This window comes from Anser cygnoides, chromosome 1 (assembly GCF_040182565.1).
Source record: "Anser cygnoides isolate HZ-2024a breed goose chromosome 1, Taihu_goose_T2T_genome, whole genome shotgun sequence".
In the NCBI taxonomy this organism is placed as follows: Eukaryota; Metazoa; Chordata; class Aves; order Anseriformes; family Anatidae; genus Anser; species Anser cygnoides.
Window position 1 is genome coordinate 90,041,428 of NC_089873.1, and position 17,379 is coordinate 90,058,806.

The 17,379-nt window shown below is 34.3% G+C and overlaps 1 protein-coding gene across 9 annotated transcripts in view; it reads right to left on the reverse strand.

Moving 5' to 3' along the window:
- Positions 1 to 394: 394 nt before the first annotated feature.
- The window catches only part of ARL13B (ADP ribosylation factor like GTPase 13B), a 51,754-nt gene continuing 34,769 nt past the window's right edge, over positions 395 to 17,379 (reverse strand). For 4 of the 9 annotated variants that reach the window (XM_048071694.2, XM_048071692.2, XM_048071693.2 and 1 more), the window contains 7 exons: positions 15,216 to 15,321; positions 12,282 to 12,484; positions 9,868 to 9,964; positions 8,794 to 9,016; positions 8,201 to 8,317; positions 7,668 to 7,736; positions 395 to 2,679 (listed from right to left, as the gene is read on the reverse strand). In XM_048071694.2, the coding sequence (XP_047927651.1) occupies positions 2,603 to 2,679; positions 7,668 to 7,736; positions 8,201 to 8,317; positions 8,794 to 9,016; positions 9,868 to 9,964; positions 12,282 to 12,484; positions 15,216 to 15,321 (892 nt within the window). In that variant the 3' untranslated portion in view covers positions 395 to 2,602. Of the gene's footprint in view, positions 2,680 to 3,827; positions 3,905 to 5,842; positions 5,887 to 7,667; positions 7,737 to 8,200; positions 8,318 to 8,793; positions 9,017 to 9,867; positions 9,965 to 12,281; positions 12,485 to 15,215; positions 15,322 to 17,379 lie in introns of all 9 variants that reach the window. The other 5 variants (XR_010833440.1, XR_010833453.1, XM_067002011.1 and 2 more) reach the window with 5 other exon arrangements.

Here is a 17,379-nt window from a genome sequence, read left to right on the forward strand (position 1 = left end):
GTTGCACAGACACAATGCAATATGTTCTGCTTACACAGAATATTTCTGTATGCTTACCATTCATTAAGTAAAAATATTCTTAGCTGCATGCACTGTTGCATTTTGAAAATGAGGTCACTGACAATTAAAATATAGTGAAATTTCAATTTTTTATCTTCTCATATGTTAGGTATGCTATCAAAGAATGTTAAATGTATCCTAATACATGTATCCTAATGTCAATCTATCATGATATTCTCAATTTGACCACACTGCATTTGTGAAAATATGCAAAGATTCCATCTATAAGGTATCTATTTTGTACATGATAGCAATGTGAGACTTGCAGACATTAACCATTTATGATAATAATTGCCTAAAAAAGGGAAATTTATAATAATATGGGAAACATTGATGCTGTGCATTAGTTTTATTCAATACATAAATGTAAACTTGAGCAAATAAAAAGTCAAGATAATATAAAGTACTAAAAAAGCTACTGTAGTACATAATTACAAAGCATATTCATAAACAAACTTGTATGAAAAAATTTTTAGTACTTAGGTCATATATTGGTACAAATTTATTTTAAAAGCAGAAACAAAACTGATACATGTGTCCACACACAACACGCTTAATACAGATTTCACACATAAGTAACAACATTTTACATTTCAGTTCCTCAAATTTTGTTTCCATAGCAGTATTTAGCTTTATTTATAATAGACTTTAATTAATTTATTTTGGATTAGTGTTAAAGTAAAAGGGTAATACATTTCTAGAAACTGAAGCTGTAAAAAAAAAAAAAAAAAAGTCAAAAGTGAAGCCTTTAAGCCAAAACAATTAGGTGGTAATGCAGTCAAAAATAGTAAGACTGGGATTGCACATGTAAACTTACATGCAATCCCCACCCCCCAATCATCATGTTTGTTTTAAGTGAAAATGACTAAATCCCAAGAATAATCAAACCAAATCACGTTGCACTACTAGAATACAAGAGAAGTATTCTCATGCTGACAGTTACAATTGTTTAATCTTTATACTAAATTTGCAAGCTTGGAATATTTCTCTCTACCCACTTCAAACTTAATATTCTTAAGTCTGATCATGTTTTCCACTCACACTTTAAAAAATCTTAATCTTGTCATTTCAATTAATATGTTCAATTGATATGTATATGTTTGTGTAACTCATTGACCTAAGGGTTATGTGGCAAAGACTTCTAATGTCAAAGTGATGAATATATCCATGGCATTAATTTAACTTCTACTAAAATAATTTGCTAATATCACATTATGGAAGACAGTGTAATAGAAAATCAAATAGCGCTTCGTCAAAAAACCTTTGAATGGGGGTTTCATCCTTGCTGTAATTAAGTGGCATAACTACATACCTTTACACAATATACCAATGATTGTCTCCAATGTAAGAGGAAAAACATCATATACATAATATATAAATAAGAATATATCTAATTCTAACCCGTTTTACCTATCCCTTGTATTTTATTTTTAATGTAAAATTAAAACACTACATAGAAGTATTATATAACTCCTTAAAATTCTATTGGTTTTGTTTTGATTTCAAGATGGCATTTTAGTATTGACGAGATTAAAAAGTGCTGGAGTTTATATGCATATTGGATGATTCAGTTTTCCATCAGAACTGATGACTGAATTAGTGCAAAACTTTCACTATGTGCAATTTTATTATATGCCATAGTAGACAATACAACATTCAGCTCTTTTTCAAACTGAATTTATTACCTACACCCAACTCAGTTAACAAAACTAAGAAAACAATGCATAAGAAAACTTTCAGACAATTCAAATAGCATAATTTTGTATAAAATGTATTTACCTTAAAATTCCTTTCTACCTTCACCCCCCCCCCCCCCCCCCCCCCCCGCTTCAGATTGATAGAAATATGAAATATGCTTCTGGTAATGTAATCCCTACTAAGAGGTATTGCTACTGCAAGACATATGTGAAAGTCAAACATGTTCTACTTGCATGTATTTGGCTATCAGCTTTCCAATGCTTTCTAGGTATCATCTTATTGGTAGTAGGTATGCATGTCCCCTCAAATTTTCAAATAGTTATATAAAAAGTTAGAAAAATATACTCAGTATTTGTTGCATAACCTGCGTATATTAACCCTAACATACATGAATCTTATAAAATGCTTTAGAACTATTTAGTAGCTGCAAAAATACCAATCACTGCACAGCACCTGGTGAAAGGTCTTGATGAGTACATACAATCCCATATCGTGGTCTTGAAGGTATTTTTCTTCAGGTTTACAGCTGAAGAAATACAGCAGTTCATGTATTTTCGCAAGTAAACCTAACACATATTCCATACCATGTTCATAAGAGCTTCCACGGACACACAGACCTTTCTTGCACTCACTCTAAATCCTGAAGAAGAGCTGGTGATGTGAAAAGTAAAAGGATCAACCATGTACGATAGAATGAACTCCACATTTAGTCGTTACCAAGTTATTATTTTGCAAGAAGCTGATAGAATTTTTTTTATTATTATTTTTAATCTTCCTTTAAGGGCAAAACCCATTTCTGATACAATTTCTTGACCATGTGTTTTAGATGTTATCTATGATCCAGTTAAGCGATGATGTCGTGGGTATCACTGTTGGGTCTTTGGCGTATAGTCAGTGGGGGCAGAGGCTTTCCATAGAAATCTGTATAAGAAATGCCAGAAACAAAAACACATTAAACTGTAATTTACCATCTTCCTTGCTTAATAGGCTGCTTAAATAAAGTAAATTCTCATTTTCTTAATAGAAACTAGGTAGCCTACAAGTTTAGAGCTAATTCCTACAAAGGAACCTTCAAGCATAGTGCTACCGTCTGGAGGTACATTGGCCAAACCAGCATTTAATTACATTTTGTTAGACATGCATCAGCATTTGCAAGATCAAGTCCAGAATAACCTACAAACATACAAACATACAAAATATATGAAACATCCAAAGTGTAAAAATAACAATTAAGAAAATGAAGTATAAAAATTTGAATGTTGCTGTAGTAAATAATACATTGCAATAAGCTTTTAAGTGATAGTAACACTAGGCAGCATCTGAAATTTTGGTATTATTTTTGCACGACATCTACCTTGAAAGCCATACTAACTTTCTAGAATAACTACACTATGAAGTTTATGAAGTTTTAGATACAGGTATAGCATCTCTTGTTGCTAATAAAGGAATTCAAAATAGGAAAAATTTTCAAGGAAAAGTTATTACACATACCAGAAGAGAGTAAGTATTATCCTCAAACATTTGCTAGTGATATGAAAGAAAAAAGAAAACAAACATGCAGAGTGGTACACATAATGCATTTCACACACACACAGACCAAAAAAAAAAAAAAAAGAATATCAAGAAAAATGGTAAGTGGAAGAAGAGAAATCAAGAAAAATTAAAAGCAGCTTTTTGAAGCATTCAAATCTCAATTTCCGTTACATGGACAGTCTCCTCCTCAGCAAAGCTTTGACGATGTGCCATCAAAATTCACATTTAATAAATCCTATTTTTCCAAGAAAAGCTATATTACACTCATTCTACATCGAGAATAACTTGCATTGAAACCGCATTTCTGAGCTAAAGTTAACAAAAGCAAGCAAGTTGGATGTCATTGCTCTTATAAGAATATGTGTACACATATGTAGGATCACGGTTTAATGTAGGATCACGGTTTAATGTTTAATCAGTAAAATAGTAATAATTTTATACTGTTGTAATCCTTTGACTTCAATGAAGCTAGGTCAATGTTACAGCAGCATGCAAAAAGCAACAGTGCAGCAAATGATTTTAGGGTAAATGAAAACCTGTACAATGGATGCTTTATTAGTCAGCTTCTTGAGGTCTGGCAGACAGCTTTACAACTGGCATACAATTTTAGCTCCTATAATAAGAGAAGTTAATCATTCTTGCAAATGTATTCTCCAGTGACAATAAATAGGCACTTACTAGCAAGTGTTGTGCTAGAATCATTACCATGACTGAAAAAATTGCAGTCTTTAGTGAAAATAATTGTGTAATTAAAGATTTATAGAATTGACAGCCTGTTAACTCTGCCTAAACATCCAACGTAATGTTCTCTGCTAAGAATGACACAAAAATGACTCAATATATGTACTAAATAGCCCTATCACTAACACATTTTTCAGTTTGCACATTAAATCATTAAGACAGATTTACAACTCTAGGAACATCTAGCATTAAAAACCAGACCTTTGCATGTTGTTTTAACCTCACACCACACTAATTTTATGTATTTCAGCAGCAATGTCAGTACAACCTCTCTGTGCTACTTCCAAAAAAAAAAAAAAGTTAATACAAAATCAGAGGAATAACTGCTCTCCTAAACTAACAAAGACTTGCATTAGAATGCACATAAATTCTGAGAAATACCTCTTCCTGTGTTTTTTCATGAACTAGTAGAAATCAACATTAGGAAAATGCATATTTGTTTTAAAGCATAAGGGTTTTTTCTTGACTTACATTGAGGAGCTATCAAATGATTAAGTGATGCACTCTTAGATATGGACTCAGAGTACTCCTGAAAATAACCTCTATGCATAAACAAGGCTCCTTAAAATTTTAAAAGCAAACTTTTAGTTAAATACTTGGAAACGGTAAATAGCTTTTTTCTTTCCTTGCTCCTACGGAGGCAAACAACCTTAGTTGGAACCCTGACACAAGCACCCACTGGAATTACATTTTTTCAGCCTGGTCTATAAGAAGGTAGGTGCTTATTTGCCCCATACACAAAGACTTTACAGACACTTAGCCATTAACTGTTGGACAAAGCTAGAGAGGTCAACAGAATTCAATATTGCTGGATGAAACGGTTCACTTCTTTTTCCGTCTTAAGGAATCTGAGAATCACAGAGAAGAAAGCTTTACCAAAGCTCCAGATAAAGGAAATAAAAAAACTTGTAAGCTTTAACTGCAAATTGTGCCTTCAAGACACTCATGTTAATTAACATGAAACCAAGCTAGAAGCCTTGGCTCAGTCCCAGATCTACAACATCATTGGCATAAGCAAAACCTGATGGTAAGAGGCCAGTGACTAGGGTGTTAAAACGACGGATGGTTACAGGCTCTTCACAAAGGATGGGCAGGGCAGGAGAGGAGGGGGGATGCCCCCAGAAATGGCAATATTCGAAAAAGATGAAGAAGAGAGGTTAATGAAGAACTTTTCTTTTTTCTTTGTTTAAAAGAAAATGTAAGCAGAAAGTAAAGAATTCTCCACAGCATTTGTTAAAAATAAATTAATTAAAAAATTGAAGCGTCTTTGGAAGAGAATCAGGACAGAGAATCCATTCAAACTCCACATGGGCAGGTTGTTGAAAATTTTCTTTAGTTTTTATCACAAAAAAAAGTGTGACAAGAAATATGGAAATACCTCAATAAGTGCATTTTACTGCTCTACGCTGTTTCTGTCAGTTAACAAAATTCCTGAGAAAGCAAATCTCTGAGAAAAGTGCAGGCAATGTTTTGAATTCATCTGCAAAGCTCTGAGCACTCTAAATTTCTTCTGACCTCAGTGGTTACATCTCTGGTTAACAAATTGTGCTGGCCATGAGATCGTTCCCCTGCCAACATTTACTCTGTCTTTAGATTTCAAAATACTTGAATTATTATCTCTATTTCACAAATAAACTAAATAAGCACAGATCTCGGGTTACTAGCTTACACACCTCTGAGTATGGAATCTAGCTTAAGATTTTTTGTCCTCCTTTTTCTACCCAGGCTCTTACTACAAAATCAGATCAGATTAAAAAAAAAAATCTCTCTCTCTATATATAAAACCCGCTCCCTTTCTTCCCCTCCCTACCTCTTTATCTGGATTTTCTTTCTTGCCTTCTTTTCTCTATACTCCTTAAAAAAAACAAGATAGTTTAATGATTAAAATTTTCTGAAAGACATACTACAAAATACGTTTTACGCACATGAATTACATTCCTGTGAAAAATAAATATATAATTTCAGATACTTTAATTCCTCTTTAGTCAGCTTTTGATTATTTGTGAGTTGATTATCCTTTGGCTGAGAAGCTCACCTGCTGAACTTCTGAAGCAACAATGTCCACATGGTGCTGTCCTACATGAACTTAACCCTGTCTTGATTAATTCAAGGATCACTAGAGCAACATTGAGCTTTCTCTATAAACTCCTGAATTAACGTTCTCTTTGTTCAGTTTGCATAAGCGTGCCCACAGCTTTAGTTTGGTTACCCTCCCCTCGTGCTATTCCAAATGTCTCCATATTCACTTGACTTTTCAAAATTTGAGAAATAAAGATGTAAGGAGAAATGAAGACTTTCTCATCTAAAACTGAGAATGCGCAGGTTGCCCAGTCCTTGGAGATATTCAAAAGCCGCCTGGACATGGTCCTGGGCAATCTGCTCTAGGCAGCCCTGCTAGAGCAGTAGGAGTTGACCAAATGACCTCTGTCCCTTCCAGCCTCTGTGATATTAAAAAAAAAACATCATCTGTGGTCCTTGAAAAATAAAGTCAATCATCAATAAAGAGAAAAATCAAGATTCTACCTACTGAACCTTGACATTTCAAGTTACTAAACCTATTTCTCCTACCGGTTTGTGAACTTTCAGGGTCATGGCTCTTCAAAAGTAAAGCACCAGACAGATCCCAAGCTTTCCCCCTGACATCTCTCCTGGCAAACCAATAAGCAAGTTTTAAATTGGAAGTCTCAATTCTGCAATCAAATTTATGTTGGACTTTTCATCAGAGCTGGGACTGCAGTACCTCATTTGGAATTGCTAACGTAATGCAATTAATGCATGGGTGCCCACATGTCCTTAGCTCTCCTCACAAAAAAACAAACAAACAAACAGACAAACACCTCCAAATCCTTGACAAAAAGCTTATAGTCTATGCTTTTTAAACTGTATGTAAATGGAAGCAGTAGGTAGAAGAATGTGTAGATTGTCTCAAGAGGCAACATAAGCTGTCAGATTACACACCACAAATTCAGCTGGAGGTAAACTACAGTTCACAAAACCACAGAAATACACAGGGCCCATTTGGGTTTATCATTGTGAAGTAATTAGCAGTTCCCGATCAGATCGTAAGATCAGTGTGGAAACAATCACACAGCTCAGTGCAGAACCAAATCAATAAGCCCCGCTGGATCTCTGCAGTCCTGCAGAAGAGTTTCTGCAGTATTCTTTCTGCTTAACACCTTAGGGATTTTCCAATATCTAATCTAGGTAACCCAAACCCTGTCCTCAGTGCATCAGATAATGAGGAGCTGTCTACACATGGACAGCAGAAAAATACCTTGACATCTCTATTTTGGAAGAAGTATGTGTTTGCACACTTAAAATAACTGATCCTGTTACTCTTTGTCATATGCAACTTTATATTTAGTTGCATGCTGCTGAGCAAATAAATAGCTTTCTATATCCCATGTCACTTTAAACTTTGCACAGGAATCTGAGGGAACTTATTCTTTTGGTTAAAAAAAGGAAAGACTTGAAAAATCAAAAAGATGCTTTTTACTAAGCAAAAGAGTTGCTTTTGGTCAAAGAACACTGGCATTAAGAATTAAAAAAAGAATGAAGAATGAAATGAATATAAAAGTGAATGAATTATGGAGAAAGCTTTAAAAAAGGTCAAAACCCAAAATATTTTAAATTACCAGCATGATGTGTTTCACCAAGAGGCTCAAGTTTTCGAAGTCTATTAAGTTTGGGAGTTCCCCAGCCAACTAAAGGGAAAAAAAGACAGTCAAGACACATCACTACTGCACTTGATTCTGAGAAAATGTATGGAAGCCATATCCTTTTGGGAAAATTCAAAGCATTTAGAAATGGAAAAGTATGTAATGTATTATACATATATGATGAATATTGATGAAATAGTATTCAAATAAACCAATCTACCCTTAAAAATACTGGTATTTTGACTACTCACTGATGAAAAATTGATTAGTGTCTGACATTTTTGTGCGTGTGAAAATAATAACTTCCCCCCATGGAATGGATCAAATCAATACTCCTGAAAGTTCAGACCATGAAGTGCGAAACTGCATCAAAGATTTCTCAGAGAGGAAGGTTCAGTAGCATACCTCTGCATAAAGGCATTTTAGTTTCGCCATTCACAAATTAATATTTTAAATGTTTAAAAAACGCAAATTGAGACATCAATTATTTTGTTTGTTAGTACACTTACCTGGTGGAAGAGATGGTGGTGGTGTAGGATTTTTGGGAACAGTATCTTCTGCATTAATGGGTTCCACTCTGTGGCCCCTTTTTAATTTTGTTTTTCTATTTTTCTTCTTATTGTTATCTATATCAAGCAGAAATAAAGCATTACATACCATACAATGATATTCAAAGAATATGTTAAATCATCTTTTAATACAATTGGTAGGGTGAGATGCATCAGCATTTTCACTCTAGACTTGCACAATACAACAAAAGCTTGTGAAACGTACAATGTTCACAGCATGCTTTGCTATAGAGAACAAAATGTAAGCATAAAATATATGGAAACTTTACATTTTAGTAAGTTCAACTTAACTTGGTACTGATGGCAATTTGATCACATATTTGATTATAATAAAAAAAATCCAATTTCAGCTAAACCAACAAATTCACAGTTCTTAAAAATAGTGTTTTTTTTCAATACAATAACCTAATGGTGCATTTGTATGTTTTCAACAGATTTAATTGCCATGTGGTGTCCTGAAAAGTTATGCAGACACAGGGAAGAATTACATGAGAAGTAACATTAAATGAAACATTAATAGGAAGCAGCATTACCTGAGTCATGCCTTTCTGAGGCTTGCTGCTCGTTTTCTTCATGCTGCAAATGCTCTGTAGCTGTAGAATTGCATGTTTCTAGTCTACTGTCATTTGTTTTTTGGCTACTGCTACTGGATAGTTGCTGTGCATCCATTTGTTCCTGCTCTGTTTGAGATTTTGAGACAACAGTAGCCTTTTCAGTCTCCAACCTTAGCCGCTTCTTTTCCATTTGTTTTTCATTCTAATGAGAATAATAATATATGTTTATGTTTGTTTGCTTGTTTTTATTTTTTTTACAACTTCTAATGGAGTAAACTAATAATAAAAGGATTTTTTTTAATAAAAGGCTATTTTAAAATCAGAATATGCCTATATGCCTACTATCCTTTTTTTTTTCTTTAAATGTTTCACATGAAGAAACTAACATTTCCAATATACCATCCAGTGGGGCACAAGAAAAAAAAAAGATATAGAGATTAACAGCAGAAGAAATATCTTTGGATTTATATATTGACATTCACTTACATATGATTGACAGAGCTTTACAGTCTTGCTTTTTTGCCTTTTTTTTTGGGGGGGGGGGGCGAGGGGAGGGGGGGGTATACGAGGAAAAAAATCATGCTGGATATATAAACAACATGAACAGTCCTAAGCAAAACCTTTTCTACTATCCTAGTTTTCAACAGAAAAGAAAACAACAAGTTATGCTCACAAATCTAAACAGTTGATGTAGGCAGGAAGATTTTGTGTGACCCACTATAGATCTCAAATACTTTAGAAGATATTGGTAGACCATGAATATTTTCCACTCCTGAATATCCAATAGTTTAACTGGCAAATATTTTCAATCATTTGGTTATAATACCTTTATTTTACTTTGTCTACAATTTTTTCCCCTGAATCAACGACAGGTGATTTTCATAACATGAAAGCATTGATTCAATGCACACAAAACAAGACTGAAGATTAAAAAAAAGTATTGTATGTACAGACTTAAAACAATTCTTTCAAAGGAACCATTTTTCTTATTACCTCTCAGACATTTGTTAGTAGTAGGTCTAAAATGATCCAGATTTCCACATATTCTCATACCTCAGAGATTACGGCTGCTATAGGCTGGAAGGGATTTTCAGAGTTCCCAGGCTCAGGGTCCTCATCATCAGGTACACTTCTTCCTTCTTCTCTTTCCCTTTTTTACAGTTTTGTTGTTTAGCGTGTTTTGCGAGTGGAGGGAGGAAGATGAACAAAGAATTATGAATAAGACACACTATAAATTTTACTTAATAGAGAACAGTCGTTAGGTCATCTAGCTCATCCTCTGATTTATGCCAGCTGATTTTTACAGTATGCTTCTGTATTTTGAAAGACTTTTGTCGAATACCACAACAACAGGCTGACCTCAATAAAGCACAAGTACACGTTACGTCAGTGGTAGAAACACATGCTTCTTTATGGCAAAAGATTACAGAAAGTGGAAGCAGTTTCTAAGGACCAGATATGTGACAGAATGCTTCTGTAACTGGAAGGTATTGATTGTTCAACAGCGTGCTGAAATATTCTCACTGGTAATCTTTTGTAACAATTATTTCTAGGTATTCAACTTTAAAAAGAAACTACACTGTCAGAAACCATACTATCTGAAACATCACCTTCAATTTTTAATACACCTCCATTTCTCGTAATTCTAGATACATCTTAATACATGGAAGGAAGAACAGGTGACAAGCTATTCAGTATATATAGGAACAGTTAGGGAATCTTACTTGTTCCAATGACTCAGAAATGTTCAGAAAGATGCATGCTGCTCAGTACACTGTTATTGCAACAGCACCAGCTATTTTGTATGCACTAGATCTCTATGCAATGAATATTCGATTACCATGGATTAAATAATATATTATTAATATACTACGTTGAAACACTTTTCATCAATAGATCTAATGTTACTTACACACAGGAAGTCACTGTTACACAAATTTTACAACTGCAAATGCTGAGAAAGGAAGTAATGCTGTTGTTCAGAGGCACAGATGCGAATGGAACTGAGCTGATCTACCCATGAAACGATGCAGCTTGGAAGAAAAGGCCAATGCTATTTTAAAATTTACTTGCACTACTTCTGTCTCATTTTCCATTTCGAACAAGATGATTGCTACTAACACTGTAGGACATTGTGGAGGAAATGCACTTTGAGAAAATATTCAGGGAAGCAAATCTGAACAAAATAGAGCAGTCTGGGGAATTATTAGAACATAGAATGAAACAGAATTCTACTTGAATCAAGAATAGCCTGTTTCTTACAGTAAGAAATTGATTTGATATAAACAGCAAAATGCCATCTCTTAAACCTGAGCCAATCCCTCAGCTACACGATAAAACATCAGAAATTACTAGTTAGCTTCCTTCTAAGACACAACGAGTTAGGCAACAATTTAAACCTTTAATCCAGATCCAACCATTCCTCCAGTGAACAAACACTGTCAAGATCACTCTGATCAGTAACAGAATATATGGAAAATGCCCATGTTATCACACTCCCTTTGAGACATTTTCCACAGTCAGCCCTCCTCTATCTCCCAACATGGCATAAAGCCAACATGGTCAGAGGGCTTTGTCTATGCAGACATCTGGCAAGCTAACAGCATGTGCATTTTTATATGTTTGTAAAACATATATTAAGACTGTGACAAACTCCAGGTGTTTAAAACATATTCATCTCAATTGCAGTGTCTAAGTTATTTACTTTACTGGAGTATAACAAATCAATAAGAGTACAAGCCAAGATACTCCCCAGTAACTTCACAATCACTTCTCAGTAACTGAGACTTGCAGGTCTCTGCATGTATAGGGCAGACAGTGAAAAAGGGGTGCTTGGAAGATTTCGTAATAATGCTCCAGTAAAATGATTCACAACAGTCTCTAATAGGAACCCTTGTAGGTTGCAGAGCCACAAGGGCTCTAAATCAATCACAAGTCCCTGGTTCCCCTGCATCAAAGTAAGTCCGTCCCTCCATACCTCACCTGCTGGATAACCTGGTTTATCAAGCATTCTATTGAGTAAATTTTCACATTTACTCTTCGATATTCACGTGTGGATTACAAAGTCTTATTTAAGTTAATAAAAGTTTATTTTAGGACACACTTGAAGGAATATTAAAAATAAACGACAAGTTTTTTTTTTTAGGTTAGCCTCCTATGAAGTTATACCAGCAAGACTAAATTTATTCCACAACTGTCTTACAATTGTCACTCACAAACTCATAGTGTATCTTCAGCACAGTTAAAAAAAATAATAATAATAAAGGGAGTGAACCAAGCAAAAACTTGTAGGTCTTAAAGAAAAGCGTTAGCATTCAGGTCACCACTTCTAATATGAAGGCTCTTGGCTTGTAAGCCAAATCAATTGTAGCAGGGTTCCCACAAGCTTTATGTACAAGAATGAATCAAGCATCTTAGCGAGAGAGGGAAGGAGGAAAGTGAGGTAAGAGAAATTACAGAGAGAATACCTTTCTTCACGTATCCTTCTCACTCGCTCAGCTCGTTCTTGTTTCTTTTGTTCTTCATATGCTTTTTGTTCTGTAGTGTCTCTTTGGATGCGCTCATTTAAGGCATCAAAATCTTTTGCTATGATATGTAGAAGCCAATACAAACCCTTTTTTATTGATTTATCAATTTTTTTCCCACAGCCCATGACAGCCGAGCAAGGTTCCTGTAAATACAAGGAAGAGAAATGGGGAAAATTATTTGCAGTTCTGATCACATTACTTAACCAAAAACAACAACTCAGCCAAATAACAATATTATGCATCTCATCTAGAATGAAACTTTTTTTTTTTACGATATTCTCATCAGCAAGCAAGAGAAACACCATTAGGCAAATCTGTTGGAAGATGGGTGCAAAACATTGCTAAATTAGTTTGGAATACTTTATCTAGCTTGGATGAAACACTTGAAGGAAGGCGTAGCTTGACTGGAAGGTATCAAGACGAACAGAAAAATAAAAAATCTGGTTATGAAAACACATCTGGTAAGAAAACACTAAAGAAACAGGAGTGGTTTCTCCCTCGAGAAGAAAAAACTTCAAACTTATAATAATAACCCTCAAGAAATGGGATTAATTGCAAATAGGAAAAGAGTAATTTGTTCTTCGTGTTCATAGTCAGGAATACAAGTATAATGGGCTCTAATTGGAACCAAAGAGACATGGCTTGATTCAAGTTTAGAGCATGGAAAAGGACTAGCAGACCTTTCTAGATCTCTTCCGAACTGTTTTCCAGAATCTTCTGGAACCCTGTATGGGTCTTGAACTCAATTAAAAGCTATTGCATATTTCAAGCTGTTTATTTGAAAAGAAGAACAAACGTTTCATACTGATTGTATGATTTGATTGATTTGGGATTTATGTTCATGATTTATTTATTTTTTTTAATTTTTCTTCCTTCTCAACTCATACCACCTAAAAATTCCCTGTATTCTATCTTCAGTTACAAGCACTTAAATTACACCATAGCCAGATAAGGTATGGACAATTTGAAACAGAAAAAAAGTAATTTTGACCTGTTGTGTCCCCCCTAGAGTGCCAAACATTGCTTGCATTTTAATACATTCCAACACTGTCTAAATTAAGGTTCAAGCATCAGTGTTATTCACCTTACAACCCTACAGTATTCTCTAGCAGAACCTAATCAGGGAGAAGATGTATAGGCAATAATACCTTGTTTCTCTGAGAAAACTAAACTTGTTTATCTGAGAAAACTAAGATAATGGACAGCACTGGGGCAATTTTATTCTAGGTTTGCACAAAGGTTATTGTTGCTGTAGTTCAGATATAAAATATAGAAGTTTAGAAATATAGAAAGTATATAAATATTTTTAAAAAAGGAAAAGATAAAGGTCATTCTGACTAACACTGTGTGACAGTGAGAAAATGATTCCACTTGTTTTAATATTTTTGCAGGGAATTAAAAAAACAGAAGAAAACCAATTAAAATAGTAAGATCAAACAAAAATATGGCCTAATTTTATTTATATCTTTTAAAAATTCCTCTTTAAATTCATCCCATAAGTCATCATATTGAAAGACCATGGGATCAGGTTTATCTTTAAAAAAAAAAAAAAAAACCCTCCCCTTCATACTTTGTAAAGAAGTATGCAAGACTCTCAACAACTGCTTTCAGCTAAGATGCCAGAGTACGCAATCTAGTTTCTTTGTTGACTACATTGAGATAAAAATGGAGAATGAGAACAGCACTGTGATGAAATATCATAAATTACATAATTCTAAAGTATTGAAAAAACATTAGAATCGTTCGGGCCTTTTTTTTTTATTGATAGTGCTTTGCAAGAAAATATTTTTGCCACAGAAATCCCTCATGAAAAAAAAGTGAGCTCTTTTTTTTTTTTTTTAATGATTGCTGTATATGCCTATTGCAAAGTCCACTGACTGAAGAAAAGCCCTCAAAGAGTCATAACATAATGAATATAGCTCTGGCCCTGCTATAACCCAACTTTCTAGAGAAAATGTTTTCTGTATTTTCCTATGAGTTTTCTAACCCTCCCTTGGGAATTAAGAGGCTTTTTTTTTTTTTTTTAACTTCAAAACTCAAATACCAGATGGAATAGTTTTGCAAAATTGTCTTCAAATGGTGTTTAATAGTCTCAGCATAATTCAGATCATCTTTTAAAATATTTATTGTTTCAATTAGAAAAAGATGATGAAGCTCAAGCCCACAAATAGTTAAATTAGCAGACTTGTTGATTAAAACAAAGGCTGAAAGAAAACTTGAAGCACTGTTGATTTGGATAAGTTATCCAAAATTCTGACCTATATTAAGTATCCTTTATGGAGTCTTTTGGCGTCTTTTTAAATAAATATTTTAAGGATTTTTTTTTTTTAAACATGACACTGACCACTACACCTGAAATGTGGTTATTTTAAGACAGATGTTAACCTGATCTTACTGTGACTACTGGACTAGGAATTAGATTAAATACCTACTCTTTGTCAGATGGTAGCTCAGACTAAATGGTGGTTCTAGCTATCAACAGAAAGGAGACAAATATCCTATCTGAACAGTGGTTCTTCCTGAATGTCGACATCAGCAAATTTCATTTCCTACTTTTTTTTAAAAAGGTGGAATATTAAACTTGCTGTATTAGCTGAAAAAGTTTTAATCCACATTGGTACGTAATTATTTGTATGTGGTTTCAGAGTGGACCAGGAAGTATACTCTGAGGGCCATTATATAGATTTCTTTAACAGATCCAGAAACCAAGTGTCAAGGTGAACAGTAGATCTACTTGCAAAACATACGCACCTACTGCATCTTTGCTGGAATTGCAGTGTTCCAGATTGGTTTTATGCTATATGGCATAATCCTCTACCTCTTGGCAAGCGTTACGTATGTATAAGAAAATGAAACATCTTACAAAATACTTACAATTTGACATAGACACTTGTGTTCATTGACAAGCTTTTCCAGAGATAAGGACTCGATTACATCTGCTTCGGACAGAGCTCCTTCTCTGTCCTGCTTATTTGCCAGCCTAAAGAAAAAAAAAAATCAAAAGAAAAGAAACACTTAGCACCCTGACACATAAAGAGATCAGATCTCCAAAACTGTATTTTTGACAGAAGTAGGAAAATGAAGAAAATAAAGAGAAAACGCCTTGCTCCAGCCTTATTTCTTAGCTTTTCTTTCAACTTAATAAACAATATGCTAGTCCATATACCATTTTCATCAGAGATACTAATATCAAGTAATTATTATGCACCCGTAGACAAAGCAATTTTATTTTACAGCTAAGAAGACAGAGGTAAAAGATTGTACTGCTCTACACCCAAAGCTACCCAGTACAACCTGGTGGAGTATATGGATCAAAGTTCAGAACATCATAGCTTCCCAAACCATGTGCATTTCCCTACATAACACTGCTCCATGATCATCTCAGGTCTGTGTACTCTCTAGAATCTTTCTCTGCTGCCAGTTTGGTATGTAGTGTTTTAAATCTGCCCTTCATCGAATGTGCCCTTCATAAGTAAAACTCAGAACTTGCAGGAATGGCTCTAAAAGACATTCTTTATTATTGCATGGAGAGAAGAAAAGGAAGGTATACGAAACACATAGCTTGTAAAATAAGTCTTCTGTATGATAAAGTGACATTATTGTCTTACTTCTTAGAAATATGGTAGCAATGAGGACTCCAGAATATAAACATCTCCTTAATTTTGGGGAGATTATTGTTCTAGATAACACTTGTCTTCCACATACTCCATAACTGTATCCAACACTATTGCCAGTAACGTGTGTTTTGTAGATGGTACAAAACCAATCTGCCTCATCACCCAAACGAGTGTTATTCATCATTTCACACTCAAATACGTACATAGATCTGAAAACAGAGGATATTATGTTCCTTTCAACACTGTTATCCATAACTATTAAAAAGAGTGCTGTCCGGAGTAATAAACATCCCAATATTTAAATTCTTCACCTCAGTAAACTTGTGGTGATACCATAGTACAACCATAAAAACTTGAGTTGCTTCCTCAAGTCTAATTTTTGAATGTTTCACTGGCAACTCCTTTGTATGATATCAAACTGGTAAAGCTTCTGATCTAACGCCCTAATAGGTGCATCACAAACTACATGTAAGGAAAAGTACAACTGCCAAAACCTCTATAGAACCGTGTCTCGCAGAACAGTGAAATCTTGCCCCTGATGGGGATTTCTCTCAGCTGTCCAAGTAATAATTTTCATGAAACACAGAGGACTCGACAGTCCCTAAGAAATCAATTCCTTGATTACAATAGCCTAAAATCGGTAAACATCCAAGAAGGTACGAAGGACTATAGGCATTAGGATTGTGTATGCCTCATTTCTTTAGGAAAAATAAAGAGGCTAAAATCTCCTCAGTCATTCTCCAGCAACATGCATTCATCCTAATAAATGTATTCTATACCTGTAGATTTCAAATTCAACAGAAAAGGATAAAGTTGTTAGAAGCAAAAGACAAGTCTACATGAAAAAATGTGTAGAAAAATGTTAACAAGATAACTAACTTCACCTAAGCATATAGGAACATGTTAGCCAAGCAGACATATTCCCCTCGAACAAATTTTAAAAAGCAAACTTGCACTCACAATTGGTGAATGATTTTCTGAGTTCACGTGTAAGCAGATGTTAATAACAAATCAGCAAGTTTAGATAGAAATCAAAAGAATACTTTTATACAAACAAAGGCAACAAAAAAGAGACAAACACATACGAAATATTTTATGTTCATGAGGAGGCTAAGAGTTTTATAAGAAATAAACAAAACTTCACACAAGGAGTCAAGTCCAGGTGTTGATCCCATCCTTCAGAAAAACAGTTGGTGACAACAGGATATATAGTCGTTCCTTTCTCATTAACTGCTTTTAATTAAAAGCTAGTATGGTAAATCTCCAGGAACCGTGAAAAGGCATTAAATAATATTTCATCAACAATATACTATTCCTGTTCAAAGTTATTATTTGCCATCATGTAAACTAGTACTGTTTGTGTCGAACAAATGTAGACCACTTTGGAATATAAGCACAAAATGCAATCTGATTTTGCTTTC